The 16922-nt window shown below is 34.5% G+C and overlaps 1 protein-coding gene across 7 annotated transcripts in view; it reads right to left on the bottom strand.

Annotated features, from left to right (window-relative positions):
- The window catches only part of DNAH5 (dynein axonemal heavy chain 5), a 125144-nt gene that overhangs the window by 16514 nt on the left and 91708 nt on the right, over window positions 1–16922 (bottom strand). For all 7 annotated transcript variants that reach the window (XM_027888427.1, XM_027888425.1, XM_027888431.1 and 4 more), the window contains 12 exons: window positions 16687–16840; window positions 15751–16018; window positions 14974–15205; window positions 13310–13424; window positions 12922–13098; window positions 9660–9863; window positions 8089–8268; window positions 7082–7219; window positions 6403–6538; window positions 4730–5046; window positions 3292–3447; window positions 2669–2851 (listed from right to left, as the gene is read on the bottom strand). In XM_027888427.1, the coding sequence (XP_027744228.1) occupies window positions 2669–2851; window positions 3292–3447; window positions 4730–5046; window positions 6403–6538; window positions 7082–7219; window positions 8089–8268; window positions 9660–9863; window positions 12922–13098; window positions 13310–13424; window positions 14974–15205; window positions 15751–16018; window positions 16687–16840 (2260 nt within the window). The remainder of the gene's footprint in view (window positions 1–2668; window positions 2852–3291; window positions 3448–4729; window positions 5047–6402; window positions 6539–7081; window positions 7220–8088; window positions 8269–9659; window positions 9864–12921; window positions 13099–13309; window positions 13425–14973; window positions 15206–15750; window positions 16019–16686; window positions 16841–16922) is intronic.

Raw genomic sequence — 16922 nt, 5'->3', positions numbered from 1 at the left:
ATTACAAAATATTTCAATACATTACAGTGAAGTAAAAAGAAAGAAAAGGGACAGGATGAGTTAAGAGCCTTTCCTTAGATAAAGGTAATATGAATCTTTTGAATCAGTAGTACGTGAGTCAGTTGGTAGAAATACTGGCTATGTCTACGGAATCACTCCTTCTCTGTTTACAAAGGTCTTGTGAACAGTTTTAACTAACTAGGAAGTCAAGTGTTCACTCCACTCTTGCCGAGTCCACTTCTGCACTGCTCACTGGCTGCTAATATTCCAAAGAAACAGGGACAACACTAAGAAATACGTGACCTCTCAAATAGCTCTAGAGGCCTAACAGACCTGAGACCTCCATCAACACTTAAGGAAAGGGTTTATTCCCTCATTTGAGTAGCCTTCATTTATACATATTTGCAACACTGCTACATGTTGGAAATTGCTATTTTGTTTTCCCACATTCCAAACTTGTGGTCTTCTCACTCCTACATTCACCTTACACAATGAATTCAAGCATTCATTTCTTTTAAAGAATGTCGTTTTACCTTAAAAAGGAAATTAAAAAAAATCATCTTCCTAGTATCAGATTTAGGGGTTTTTCTTGTCACTTGTACAAAAGGTACACTGAAACATCATAATCATCATCAGGTAGAAAAGATTATTCTACAATCATTATAGAATAATGTAAATGCCACATAACTTAGAAGATGTGCTTACAGATTCAAAAGATTCTGACAAAAACTGATGAAAATAGACAAGAAAACTACAGTTAACTGCATTTGAATCAATTGATGCCTCATGAAACTAAAGAGAAACAGGTAACAATTTTAGGAAGCAAGAGAGGCATCATGTAAGTTCGATGAATCAGAAACCCTTTTTCAAAAGACAGCATTAAAAGAAAGTTAGCATCTAAATTAAATTTCATGTTTTGCTGAGTTCAGTTTAAAAGGTTAAACATACTTTAGAGTGCAATGCATTTTAAAAACTGAAAGCTGTTTTCTGCACAAGAAGAGCCTGAGAAACAAGTTGGAAACAGAATTACCAAACTAAAGTGAAGGATCCTTAGACAAAATTTGTTCCTTATGACTCCTGAGCCTTTTTTCAGCACAGATCTTGAAATATGAATGTGAAAATTCAAAAAGCCATAAACAGTTCTTGCATGTTATAACTCCACTACTAATCTGCAATATCCATGATACTAAATAAACAATTTTTTTTGTTAAATTTCTTAACAGCTAATGTATCAAAATAATGGCATCAATAAAATATCAAGTTATATTACATTCAGACATATATCAAGTCTCTCAAATCCAATTATCATTGAATCATAGAATCAGTCAGGTTGAGAAGGACCTCTGAGATCATCAAGTCCAACCCTCGATCCACTACCACCGTGGTTACTAGACTGCATTTTCCAAGCAAGCATACAGAAATTGCAATGAATGAAGGAATTTATTGATAAATCAACTTTCATCTGAAGGAATGTGCTGTATTGCAAGGTCCAGGAAGAGAAGTTTGGCTTAAGGCTTTGCAAATATCCACATCACAGCATGTTTCAGATAAACAGTGATAATTTCATTACACAGCGGATTGTCAAGCTGTCAATGGATGAAGCAAAGCTGATGGTGCAATGAACATGTCTGATAAAATATAGACCATCACAGAATGAGTGTGATTTCTCTCATGAGATCTGTGTACTGTTTGGGAATAAAATGCAACTACTTGACATGAACAAGATGACTGAGGCCATTAATGAGAAACATCTTACATTTGGGGATGGGGGAGTGGTTTTGGAAGAAGAAGAGAACCTCAACAAATTCCACAGTAAAGGGAACAGAGACATTCATCTCATTCCTCTCTAGTGAAGGTAACCTGGAGCTATTGCCAAAATCTTAGTAAATACACAGTCATGGATGCATAGTGTCTCTTAAAATATCAGCATTGCACGATTTTATAGCTACAGGGATTAGGTGTTCAATAGTTTAAAAACTACCAATCAGCCTCCCTCCAGAACTGCTGGTGGCATGTTGATTGGGATTGTCATCCTGAACTTGGACTTCCTCAACTAATATATCTGCAATGTCAAAATTAGTAGGTTTCCCCTTGGAGCAAGGAAGTAGCTCAGTCTGAATCCTTTTCACCAGGTTATGTCCTAGGGAGGTGGTGGATTCTCTGTCCCTGGAGGTATTTGAGAAGAGACTGGATGTGGCACTTAGTACCATAGGCCAGTAATTGTGGTAGTAGTGCATCAAGGGTTGGACTTGATGATCTCAGAGGTCCATTCCAATCCATTTGATTCTATGCCTCTATGATTCTGTGTTGCCCTCAGCTCCACAGCGTGTAGACAGAAGAACAGCAGTTTTTATTCCAAGCCCTTTTTCTTTTCACAGGCCATTCTCATGAGATTGTAACTCATTGGGGCAGAAAAAATAAGGTGAACATGGTAAGGCTGCAACAATAAAGAGAAATAGAAACTTCCACATGAATGAGTCAGTTGCTTCTGTGTCAGTTTTTAAACCACCACAAATAGGTTATATTAAGAATAATCACAACAGAGAGAGCCAGAAAGTTACTCTGCAATATGAGAATAAAAAGTAACAAATTAAAATTAAAGAAAAGCATCCTCAGGAGAACGCAAAAAAAGTGCAGTCTGGAAAATAGATACGATCAATTCTTTTACCTGTTTCTCTGTGAGAATGACTCTGCCTAAGAGTTGATTTTCAAGACCTTTCATCGTCACAGTAAAGTCAATTATGGAGGTTCGAGCACTAATTTCAGGAGAGTAGCACGGATTTGACAGTTTAGTAGTAATGTAAAGTCTGAAGCCATCCATAACATCTACTTCCTTATCACCAACTTTCACCTTAAGAAAAGTATTAAAAAGAAATCTTGAGATATCAAGAACCAGTACACACTCTTTCAGATACTGCATGTAGAAAAAAAAGGCTACATTTTTCTGTTTAAAGGCATAAAAATCGTTTTAAATTATACACCTGATGCAAACAATTTGCTGAGAATATCTATGGACCACGTAAAGTGACCTATTCACAGATTATTTCAATTTTTTTAAATTGTCATAAGAAAAAGGATAAGGAACTCTATACATTAAATATATTGAGCATTTGTGATCTTAAACTCTATTTTTTTTTGTATTAGGATTGATTAATCAAATTTAAATTACTTTAATTTTTCATAGTCCTATATTTATTAGGAGTTATTTTGTTATGGGCAAAGGTGTGGGGAGAGGAGGGAAAGGAAAGGAAGGGGCATTTCCACTTGTTTGCTCATTTGTTTTATTTTTACCTTGTTAGCTGAACCTGTTTTAATGATGTTTCTTTCCAAAACATTATCAAGTGCTGGGTCAAGCTCTTCTCCAACATCTTCTACTAAGAGAGGCCTTCCCAAAGAAAGGCTGTCTTCTAAATGATTTCTAAAATACTTGTGATTCAAAGAAGTGATCTAAAAACATAAAAAGAGACCTATATATTATAGTGATGACCAGTTAGCAAGCTTTATGGCTTTTTAATATTTATAAATTATTTCATTCTATTTAAATTACTGCCAAAAACAATTATCTGATGTGTAGACTCCTATCAAGCTGAAGACTGCGACCACAAGAAAAGGTAGCATCAAATTACCATATTCTCTCCCAGATCTCATGGAACCAAACTTCGATTTTTCAACTACAAAAGTAGAAGCAAAGCAGCACTGAGTACTTGCAGGTTTTATATCCTATGAGTGCAACTGCTCAAGAATTTCACAGTAAAAATTCACAGGAACCTTTCAGCACCTTCCATTTTATCCTGTGTAACATCCCCAAGTCAAACTGCAGCAGAGTCAATTCCAAGATCAGGGCTCTTCTGGTTGTTTTTTTTCCTTCTTCAAAATTAGGTGGTTACAATGAGCAAGACCTTAAACAGTCTTTGCTTTAAAAAGTAGTCCTCAGTATAACCATGACTAATTTTTAACATGTGCACAAAGCACATTCAGCTTAGATTTTAATGTAGCTGTAAACAAACTAATAATAATTTTTAACATAACTAGCTAGGTGTCCATTAAAGGGTTCCACACCAAGAGAAAAATCAATATGAAAGTGGTAGCAATACTTTCAGAGCCACTCCATTATCACCCCTCAACCTTCTCTTTATGGTTTTCAGGCATTTTATTTTTAAGGTGGTTTATTGCTGTAATTGTAAGAACTTCATCATGTTTTCATGTTTGCACAAAATTGGTGTTTCTTGCCTCAGACTGTATGTTGTGGTACTACTGCCTTCCTTGTGTACTTGCAGAATACTTAGCATCTGACCTCCATACTAAGACAGCAGAAATAAACAATAATTTCTGATTAAAATACGATAAAAATATCATGCTATGAACCTTCATTTTAAAACATTTAGATGAAATTATATGAATCAACTAGTTGGTGTTTTTTTCCTAACACAGTATTCTGCAAACACACTTATTTATCAGACATTGCCCATCCAGCCAATTTTCCAACAGTTTATGTTTCATTAAAATAAATTCATTAAACAAATGAATGAGTCACTGGTGCTAATAGGCTTCAAATGTACACTTTCATATCTAGGCAAATATCAAATGTAACAAAATATATCTGAGATGTCCTTTATATCCAGAATAGACATTTTATATAAAAGGCTAAGCATTTTGTGAATCACTGAATTGTAATATTTTGCAAGCTTAGAGTTTCTAGAGATCATGAAAGCACCAGCATTCCTATTACCTGAAGTTCATTTCTGCCTTCCTTATTTTTAATCCAAATTTTACCCTGTGCCTGTGGATCAATTAATAAAGGATAACGAGATGCTTTAGTGACAATGATTCCATTCTGTATGGATAAGTCATCATTTGGCAATCCTTGCAGGTTCCATTCACTTATAGTTGGAACATCAGTCAACATTTCTATGAGGTTCAAGTTGTAACAAAAGGGTATTTTTCGGCTTTTCATTTCCTTCTGCCAGTCATTTAACAGAAGACTGCGGAACTCTTGGTTAAAAGGACCAGAATAGGACAGAAAAGCTGTAGCCAAGAGTACATCACCTTAAAGAGAAAAGGGAAAAAAAAAAGAAAGAAAACAAACCATTACCACTTTTCTAATTCTATTAATGAGTGAGCTGTTCCCTTCCCTAGTTATTACATGTTTTAGTTGATTACTGAAGAACATACTTTGACCCCTAAAGAAGGCAAATCAGCCTTTTTCCCAAGGCTCATTACATAACAAGAAAACTCTACATTTCAGTAGATGCCATGTTTACTTCATCCTTATAATGCAAATTTAGGAATCAAGAGATGGGCATCTAACAGCTTGACAAGGTCAACCCAACACACACCCACACACACCCACTATTCTAAACACTACATCCTGCACAAGCAGAACATGGAAGAATAAACTTACTCATAAAATTCCAATTCCATCGTTTCCTTGCACAATCATGAGAACAGGTTTAAATAATATTTTTGGAGGAGAAAAAACCCTTTATTTATAAGTACTTATTCAACTAAATTAATTGTAAATCAGTTACTAATATGAGTATTGATAATAAAAATTGTAAGAGATTACATTATGAAGGTATTAATTGTGACAGGTCTTAATCTTCTGTTCAGCTTCAAAATTTTCCCCCTAAATTTCATGACACCCTAGGTGAGGGGTTTTTGCACCTCTGAAGTAAGAATGCAAGATTCAAACTGGAGAAGATATAATACTTTTATACTGAACCCTAGACATATTCAAGTTATCTACAAAAAAACCTTCATGAGTTTGTGGGGAAGGTAACCCACATTTTTAATGTGTAAAATTTTTTAATGGGTAAAAATTTAACTCATATATACATATTATATCAGCAAATAAAATACAACCTAGCTACTGTAATACAACCTGTACAACAATATCTGATTTTTGCAGACTTTCAAGGCAAAAGTCAGAGAAGAAACTTCAGCCCACAGTAAAGGTCAAGACAAATTTCATTTATTGACCTAACTAATAAACTAATTATTTATTACAAAGTACTTTAGTTTGCAAGTGCAAATTTATAAAATAGAAATTAACTTCTAAGAAAAAAAAGTTTTATGAACGTTAGTAGCTGCCATTACAAATATTGATTTCTACATATAAATGTCAATGCTTGAATATCAGTCTTCCTCTCTTCCATGTGTATTCTCAGTTATACACATTTTATTGGCATTTGTTAACATATCGCTCTCTTTGGACTGTTACCTACAAACATCAGTCAGGTTAAAACATTAGTGTCCCAAATATGTTCCACCGCATTCACAACATCCCTTATCCTTTTTAAAATATGAACTTTAGCCTCATATTGTATTTCTCACCTAAGTTTCACAACCCATTAAAACTCAAGGAACTCGCTTTCAAGTTCAAAGGTGTGGACACAAACTTACCAACTAGCCTTTTGGTTTGCACAGCAAACTCCTTACTCTGTTCTGTCCACCTCTCTTTTTCACCTGCTAAGCCACTTATAAGACTTGAGGCAGTTTGCATTTTATGTCGGCAACGTTCAGCATCTTCCAGCAAAGTCTAGAGAAAACCATACACCAAGAAAAATGGTTTATAGTCATGTATCTGATAGGTCAGAAGGATCTCTATATCTAGTAAAAACAGTCAATAAACAACAGCTTAAAAATATATTCTCAAACATTTATATCACCATGCAGAGAAGAAGGGAAAGTCAGATGGAAAAAATGTATCAGGACAAATTATCAACATCTGTCAGAAGCAAGATTCAACTTCTTAATATTTCTGTTCTTAACTTTCATTTTGGCATAGTTGTTAAATAATATGTAAAATTCCTGATACCTCTTAATTCTTGAGGAATTATACCCAGAACTTCAAATACATTATACATAGATACACCTTTTGAGGAGGAAGACGGAAAGAGGGTAGAGGATTAGTGGCAAAGGAAAGAGGTCAGAATCAAAGAGGTAGTATCCAAAAAATATCTATCTCTTATCTGCTTGTCCAACAACATCACTTCCAAGAAATAACACTGAAATTGAAAGAATGTATTAAGTATCCCTTAAAATAAGGGTAGAAACTACTTTTCTGCAAAAAGCAGTTCACCTGTTTTTCTCTCATTGCAGTCTCATACTCTGCCTGCACAATATCTAATTCTTCTTGCTTGGCTCCCAGTTCTTCTTGAGCTTTCTGCAGATCCAGCATAGCAGTGTTTAGGCGATTCTCCTGAATTGCTAAATTAGCCTATGGAGCATACAAACATAAAAGTTTATTCATGCACAGAGAATCCCAAAGCTCTTGCTATAATGTATTTCAAAGAGTTTTCCTGTACTACATTTCAAAATAAAATTGTTCTTTAGAGATTTCATCATTCAACAAAACTTTTTATTTGATTTTTACAAAAAACTAACTTCCTACTGCATGCAGGTAGCTGCAGTTAAGCAATTGGTTTAATATCAAATAGAAAAAAATAATTAGAAAAACTTCTTGGAATACCAGTCATTCTGCATCTGACACAGAAGTTAGTCTGACCTAGGTTTTAGAGAAGACTGACGCCATTAGAAGCCTCTTTGATATCTTCAACCAATATGCTTTGTTTAACTACAAATCTTTCTTCTCTCTTGGTGTTTGCTATTGTAAATATAAGCTATTCTGTGTTAGAATCATGCTTGACCATGTTCTTCATAAATATTTAGGCCTGTTTTTCTCTATATAACACTGATGAACAGAGTTTCTGTACAGTCTGCTTATGAACTGAGACCTGGAACATTAAAAGAACCAGATCGAGGGCTTTTTCCTACTTAATTCTTCATTAAGGTAAAGCAATTGCAATAGTGAATTTAACTAGATGACAAATGTTTCAACCCCATTCAGAAGAGGTCCAGAGGCATAAAACTGCACAATCTCCTTCATAATTTTGACAACTTACAAGTGCAAGTGCATTTGAAATATATTCTGTTGTAGAATTCCAGTGTTCAAGATAATAAATTCCTAGAGAGGCAAGTACCATCTCAAATAAAGCAGTTGGCATTTCCAGCAGATTAATTTTCTCAAGTGCAAACAGGTGGAAGGAGAAGGAAAACGGGGTGTCTGGGACTGACTAACAGACATACCTTTAAAGGTAATACTTCTTTGTTGATGGAAAAAAATACAGCCATAGCTTTGGTCCATGAGCAAAGGCCAGCAACATTCCCACATACTCTCTTAGCTGTCTCAATGTTGTAGTCCGCCATTTCAAAATAAGGGCTCAAAAGTTCTACCACTTCTTCATTAATCGTGTCCTTTGGAAATTGCTGAAAAAAAGTTTAAAGAGTGTAATATACATAATGTATGTAATAAATGTACAATATAAACCTGTGTTTCAGAACACACAGAACACTATGAAGATTGTGTTACTGACAACCAACTAATATGAAGGTCTTTGTCTCATGCATCTTTGAGAACTTACAAAGTCACTTGACTCTGTTCTATATTCTTACAAAATGGAAAAGTTTGCCTTCATTTATGACCTTTGCTATCTTACACTCACTATTATAATTACACAGCTAATTGTTTATACAAAATATCACTCATATCATGCTTGAAGTTCCATTTTGCTTAAAACAGAGTGTCTTAACAATCTTCAAAAACAAAAGGAAATGCTTAGCTCTGGTTCATAAACATACATTCTACAAGAGAGTCCTTTCAAAGGGCAAGCCAGTTATCTTACCCTTAAATTACTTCATCTCATTAGTAGAATGTATTTGAATTTAAAGAATTTATTTTGACTCTGTCTTTTCTCAAAAAAACATATTTTCCATTTTCCTTCTCAAAAGCTCTCAGTTTTCTCCCTCAAATTTATTTGCAAGGTATAATGAAAGTCTATGGCTGACAAACTTGAAAAATAGCTGTTCCCTGAAGCACAAACAGGTTTAGTTATGCACAACCAAAATGAAAGGTTGAAGCCCTTCAGTAAATCAAAAATTCTTACAAGTAGATGCAATGTGGATATTACATAAATAACATCTATGGCACTACCAACCATACCAACCTGGTCAAGCCTGCAATCTGTGATTTCCCACTAGATCAAGGACAGATTAAATAAACTCAAAAAGCAGAAATCAGTGATATAACATCCAGCGGGGCAGAACAAGGCATCATTTATTCCAACTAGATGAACTGTAATATTATTGGTTTAAGTTATGAAAATGGCTTTGTCTAGTAGTTACTCTTTCCATTTCCCTAGACTCATGCTATGGACCTGAAACTCCCAAAATTTAAAAACTTCTGGTTGCATTTACCCTAATAATCAACTACTTTTGCAAGCCAGTGCACAAGTTCTAATGCTGAGAATTAATGAAAAGTTAGATAAGAGAAAAAAAGATATTTTCTATTAGTTTTAATGAAACAGATAAGTAATGGCTATTCAAACCAAATGCTTAAAGCTTTGAATCATTTGTCATTGAAAGTAATTTCTCTGCCTTACTTAGGAAAAACTATAATTGATTTATGACACGGCTTTGCCAGAAGGATTCAAATTTATTTCATTGTGACATACTTATTTTTAAGCCCTTAATATTTCAGATCTATTGTGTGTGTGATTTCCCTTGCACATTTATTCTCCTATGAACACCAGAGAAAACATTGTCCCTTATTTTCCTATATTAAAAAAAAAAGTATATGAAAAAGTAGGTTGCACAAGCACCTGTAGGTTCTGCAAGAAGTTCCCTGCTGTCATAAGTTTCAAAGATTCTTGCCACGATGGGACAGTACAGCGTTTTTCCTGATCAATTTTCACACTGTTCACTTTGCGCTGGAAGAGCAGTAACACACAGTCCATGATACGCATGATGAGGTGGGGAGGTCGTCCCAGGGTGCGCACAGTGGCAATGTCGGTAGGTTTTATTGTCTGTGAATTTAAAACAAAGGGCAAAGCAATTACTGCTATTGTTTATTTAATGAGACATAGAGCACGAGGTCGCCAACAGGGGGGAAAAAGAAATTATTTATATTTACTTTTACCTCTAAAAAGCATGAAGCTAGAAGGACCCTCCAACAAGATTTTCCCCACTAACTCCTATCAGTTACTACGAAACCTCAGCACAGCAGCACCTAACAATGTAAAACTACCACATATAGTTTTTACAAAGGGAAATGCAAAACAGAAATATCTTGACATTTTACCAATTTTTTTTTTTATGTATACGTATTGACCAGAAACTGAGTCTAGAAAAGAAAATACATTCTGTTACATTTGGCAAATGAAGGTGAATTAAGGAAACCAGTGAGAAGACCTGATAGATTACATATATTATATAGATTTTCACCTTCTAATCCATCTTACTGGGAACGTTCCTGGTGCAGAAGCATGCCTGTGAGAAAAATACATTATAATAATGTATGAAAATTTAGGCCCTATAAAGGGGCCTGTAATACTGTAACTCACAACTCTACTGCAGTCATGAATCAGAAAGGATTATGAGAAAAGTCTACTGAAGATGTCTCCTTAAGAAAGAATTGATTGGAGCAGTAGGGCTTAACTGCACCACATACAGAGCAAAAAGCACTGAACATTAGTAACTGCTGGTGGGCAGACACACTCCTCAAACAGACACAACTCTGATCAGAAGCTTTGCTTATTCACAGGCTGTTTAATCAGTTCGAGTACGTGACAGTGACAAACAGTAACCAACAGGTTACTGCAAGTGTAACAACACCTTGCTTCTAGCCTAGCATATGCCTTGCTGGGAATTCATGAAAGAAGATTTTAATTACTTGTGTCTGTACTTCAATAAAGGGATTGTAAATTATTGCAGATTATGCAGATCACCTTCCTTCTGGTGGCCTTAAGTTTCCCTTCAATGTTTTCCTGCTCACTGGGTTCAATGTGCACCAAATAATTCAGCAGAATTTTTCCAGATATCTATGTGGTAACTTAAACCAGTGTTCCTTAGTGACTGCTAGGAAATTCAGCCCAGCCTTTTTTGCTAGCATTCAAATTGTGGCAAAATTGTTGCATTTAATTTCTATTTATTTATTTACATCATCATCATGGCTGGGCTTCGCGAACGAAGATTTGAGTTCTGCATTTATAGTGCTATTTTTACTGTAGGGCAAAGTACATCTAAGTTTTATCGAACTGTGACAATTCTTACTCAAACTTTAAAAAACTAATGTCACATTTAGAAATGTTTATAAGCTGTTCTGTACCTACCTGTCTCTTACTATAATAATTACCACCTCTAAAGTATGTTAAAAATAGAGTGAAATAGCTAACCGCAAATTTATTTTTTCCATCTGGATAGTGACCTTTATATTTATCAAATATTTTAACAGGCTTTTGTTCAAACTGCAAGCAGAATTCTACCACTGGAATCCCTAGATGGAAATTTGAAAACCTATAATGATTATGAGATTCATTTTTTGAATGATGCAGACTCATACAGAGTTTTCTTGCTTAAGGGAGTTTCTGCATGAATTAAAGAATGTATGCCGAGAATACATACATACATGCTGATAGGCTTGCTTTCACAATAGTTTGTCGTTTCCGTTTAGACACAAGTAAATCAACTTATTATAGAAAATGCAAGAATTTCAAGACTGAGCCCAAATACCTTTCCCCATTGTGAAGTCTCACAATAATACTAGTGTAGCTTTTTCATATAATTGGATTTTCATTTATTAGCACCCTACATTTCAAGAAGAGTCGTATTGTTTTGGTTCAGCAATTTTCGTCCAAGTCAGAAAATAAGCTGTAATAAGATGTAGGACTGGACACAAAACACTGGTGCTCTCTTTATACTTCAGACACTGGCCAGTTACCATTGTTTGGGTTTTTTTCACTTGTCAGAATATTTGGCCACCACAGGGTTAGTTATTTTGTTGTTGGTTTTTTAACCTTTTTCCTGTAGCTAAGTATCAGACCTGTTCTTATTCCTCTCTTACCAGCTGTCACGTCAATAGCCAGCATTTAGACTTTTACACTCTGCCCTTTAAGAATCACAGCAGTCAGAGACTGTTAAAAATTTCTCCCTCTAAGTGAAGTCATGCATTCAGAAGATCCATGAAAACTTCTCTATACTAGACTATCATGGCATTCCTTCAAATCAGTCTTTAACCATCACAACTGTTGGCAGCCTCTAAAGTGGAAAGGAAAACCTTCCAGTAAATCTACACAAAAACTTATATTTATTCTTTTGGGGTTTTTTTCTTTTGAAGTATTTTCTGCATTCTTTTCAGTTTCTTGAGATGCCAGCTCCCTGCTAGCCTCTAATAGGTATACTTCAGATTCCACTACTGCTGCTCACAGCAAAATGCCTTGAGGAACATTCTCGTAAAGTCAACTGAACAGGCATTAAAAGAAAATATTATGCAAGATCAACTAATATTAATATTTTCATCTTAAAGACATGGACAAAGCTATTAAAAAAGCTTTACAGAAAGAGTATTTTGAAAGAAATGAAGTCCCATGGTGAACGCTAGAAATATTGGTAATGCCACAATTCGCAGGAAAAAAAAATTTTTTTTTAAGAAAACAGAAAATAGTGGTCCAGTAAACCATTCAAAATGCAATTTATTTGTGAAAACTTAAAACAGGAGGTTTAGATTTGGATGGAATTATAACTGGTTTTACATGGAAAGCACTTCTTCACTTACAGCACACAAGTTGTTTAACAGTATCCAATTCAATTACTGGTCTAATATCAACCTGCAACAGATCATATACCAATTAGAGTTTCAAATGGAAGTTAAAACTTGCCCTTGTCTGAAAACTGCTTATTTGGGGTTTGGTACTCCTGTAAAAAAAGAAAAACAAAACTGAACCTAAACAATCTCAAAATATGTATGTTTATTTGTACACATTTTTTGTCAACTGAAGAGCTATGCAATGCACCTGCAATCTTATATTTCAAAGATATCCATCTTCTTAGTAGTAAAATAATGTTATACACAGTTTAAGTACTAACCTGTAAGGCTGCTTCTGCCTCTTCCAAAGCAGGTTTAGCAGCTTCTAACTTCTCTTTAGCAATGGCTTTGTCAACTGAGATACTGTCTACAATAGCTTGAGCTTTGTCTTTCACTTTCTGAACTTCACCCTTCACGTTCTCAGCAGCCTGTGCTTTTACTGTAACTTCTTTCAATACCTAGAATGTGAGTAAACCCATATGCCAAATATTAAAGAAAACTCCTAGTTAAAAGAATGTATTATTTTTGTGTAAAATTGTATCAGTTCAATTCCAAAACTAGAAAACTATTTTCCAGCACTTCACTTTACTTGCCTGATCTTTTCAAAATAGAAGAAATAGAAGGAGAAAAAGAAATCAAACAGCAGTACACTTTGAAGGCTGTACATACCATATCAGCTTTTTCATTGGCAATTTGAAGTTCCTTTTCTTTTACCTCCAGCTCTCTGCTTAGAGCTGCCACTGACTCAGAGGCCTCTTTCAATTTTTCCAGTCCAGTATTTATTCTGGAGTTAAAAAAAAAAATAAGAAGCACCTAATTCCCTATGTAATTTACACTCCATTTTCTAAATTATTCCATCTCATCACATCAATCTGAATCAACAGTAGCAAAAGATGCTTTACACCAAAAATAAAAGTTGTTCAGGAACTTTCACACAAGTGTCTGATGTCTTCAGAATCAATAAAGTGAGCAGTAAAGTACATGAATAAAGTCTGGCTTGAAATTTTACCCACTTCTAACTCAAACTGTATGCCTTTATCATTACATAAAAATCATATATGTTGGTTCCATATACGTCACTGTCCCTGTTGAGCTCCAAGCTGGCACCCAAAGGACTGAGTTCTACACAGCAGAAAGCATTTCCACTAAAATTCTGACAAATATATCAAATCACCATTTCTTCTTTGAAGAGGATACTGAAAAGAACCCAAAACAACCAAATGAGAGTAACAGAAAAATAGTATTGCAACAAGACTTCTCTAATTCAGCATTAAAATGCCTCTTCTACAGCACTTTTTTTCTATCAAAAAGTCTTCACTTGGGACTTTTCAGGCAAGTTTAAGTGGCCTCTACAGAGAGTGCTATTGCAAAGGTTAAGTAGTACTTTGATACCTGAACAAATACAGGTAAACAAAGTTTAGCACCTGCCACACCAGGCAACTAAGGTACAAAGGATAAATTAATCAAACTGGCATGCATGAACTAACCAGGTACATTTGAAGGTAGAAAACAGGACCAGATCCCACTGTTTTACAAGTCTTCACCCATAAGGTAACTACATAAGATTTCTAACTCAAATTTATTTTGGAGCCAAAGAATGTTCCAAAAGGAAATAAACTAGTTTAAGTCTTTCCTAAAGGTTTCCAGCTCTTTTTGACAATCTTTCAAATTTTTTCTCAAGAATAATACCAATTGATACACTAAATGCTAATTTTACATTATAATTGACTGTTTCTGATACGAAGATATATCTGCAAATAGATCTCATTAGTTTAATAAAGCATCTGGAAAGAGGAACGAGTATATCAAAACTACTTTAATAATCTACAATTATTACAAAAAAAGAAAAAAAAAAACAAACTTCAGCAATCTAAGTGAGGCTCTACGATCACAAAAAACAAAACCACCAAGGGTATGTCTTACATGTTTGTATTACATGGACACAACTGCTCAGCAAGAAAACAAAATTCCTCTCTGGTAAATTAAATGCTATTGTGAATATATTATGAAATTACATGTAGATGTTTTCTTTGGAAATATTATATAGAAATATAAATTATTTCTATGGAAATAATTTATATTCACCTCTTTTCCTATCACCCTAATTTTTTATACAGTGCTACTCTTTCTCCAAATCCAAATATATATGGTCTTTAACTTATATTGCAAGGGCAACTATAATAATTGATAAAGTTATGCATTTATATAATTTTAGGAATTAACCACCTTCTTGCTGTGCAATGAGATCAGCCATGCCTTGAAATGAGACATATCAGAATACACCACCTGGGGAAGGAAACTATAGAAAGACAATAGCAAATTGATTAGTTTACCTGTTTGCTAATGTTTGCACTTCAGCATGCTTTTCTTTATATGTGGTTTTATATCCCTGAATAAAGGACAGGTAGGATTTGGGAGTCACATGTGTGGAACGTCTGTATCTTTGAAAGTAATCAGAACACTTTTCTGCCACTCCATCCTGGAATGAGCCCATACACTGCACAATTTCCCTCTTTGTATCAGCAGTGCAGTCCATATCAAATGAGGACAGGAAATGTTCAGATACTTGGGAGAGAAAGAAAACCTAGATGTAAGTAAGTATTCAGGAAAACAGCTTACAAACAAGGCAATATAAAACACGGCACCATGTACTGTGTCAGCTTTTTACCAAGCTTCTGAAATTCCAGTCTTCTTTACTCTTCACCATCAGATTCTGAACATTATTCCACACCTCCAAAGTGTGCATCTGCTTTTTCACTCTGAACCTGTCTAACTACTAGCTACCAGAGACTGCGTAATCACAGCCTTCCTCTGTATGCCCTATTGCATGCACAGTCACAAATAATCTCTTTCATTAGCAGTATTTTTGCCTTCTTTACTAATGTCTTTAAGCGATCTTCAAGGGAAATTTTTCTTCAAACTGTGTTTAAAACCTTTCCTCTGTTGGAAATATTTCAACAGTTTAATATAGCAAGCTTTAAAGAAGAAAATATCTATATTAAATTTTAGAACCAAGTAAGTTTCTTCTGGCAAAATTCAACACAATTAAAATAACTACATGACCACCAACCAGAAAATTACATATCTGCAAAGATAAAAGCTATACATACCTGCCATTAGAGCATTCTTAGGCCATCGGCTGAACCAATCTATTGTGCATCCAGAAATGAGAGCAGGGAACTTCAGGGCTCTATTTCGGAATTTTTCACCTACTGGTGAAAAGCAGATAACTACATGAAGGTTTTGACGGACTCTGGTCATGAAATAGTCATATAGAGCCTGACTGGTTGGAGGTCTACGTGGATGTTGCTTTCTGAAGGACGGAGTAAGGTCATAAATGATCTCGTCTACTTCATCCCGTGCAAATAAGTTGGATACCTTTGAGAAAAACAAAGATTTTTCATGCTTCATGAGATGATACAACATAGAATATATAGCATAAGGTTCATTTAATACATAGCATTGTAGGAAGGGACACGTCTCAGACTCTGACATTATTAGGGCCCACCCATTCCTTCAAACCACAACTTATGCTGAAATTATTCCATTAAAGACACTGAAATTTAACTTGCTGTAAATGTAAAACCCACTCTCTAATGGTTTTGATTTCTTCTCTTTATATTCTAATAACTAGCAGTAATTACTCTGCAACAAAACCCTGAATAAATAAACAAACAAATAAATAAATAAAATCAATAAAACCCATTCCATCTATTCGTGGCATAAATTGACCATACAAAAACTAAATCATCAATAATGAGATAGATAATTTAACAGACAAGCTTTGAAAACATCAGTGATGTTCCACAAGTCTCATTTTTTTTTAAAGCTATTCTCTTGCCCCTGACAGCTTGTCTTCCTCTAACCTAGTATAACACATTGTTTCCATTCTTAAAAATACTCCAATGATAAAAAGCACTTGAGTTTTACTTTTTGCAAGTGTTCCCCTTGACATAAACATATAAAACAATAATCAAATAAATGCAGTTATTTTATTTTAAAATTATACATTTTAAAAAGAAGTTTTGCATGAGAAGGCATCTTACCTCTCCTGATGATAAAACATTGTTCAAGTATTCCAAGAAAGACTCATCTTTGATGTCATTGTCTGTAAAAAGAAAACAGATGCTTTTGCCTTGCAGTCCTGCTGTTCTGTATAAGAGTTTCAGATCTTCCATAAAGTTTAAAGTGTTGTATGATCTATGAAAAAAGGATAGTTGAAAAAATATTCATTCCTTTTTAAAAAAGTCTTCTGATTATTAAAAAAAAAAACAAACAAACA

This window comes from Empidonax traillii, unplaced genomic scaffold, assembly GCF_003031625.1.
Source record: "Empidonax traillii isolate 1590-97213 ecotype Southwest subspecies unplaced genomic scaffold, ASM303162v1 scaffold238:size1398292, whole genome shotgun sequence".
Taxonomy (NCBI): Eukaryota; Metazoa; Chordata; class Aves; order Passeriformes; family Tyrannidae; genus Empidonax; species Empidonax traillii.
This window is presented reverse-complemented; position numbering and strand designations above follow the sequence as displayed.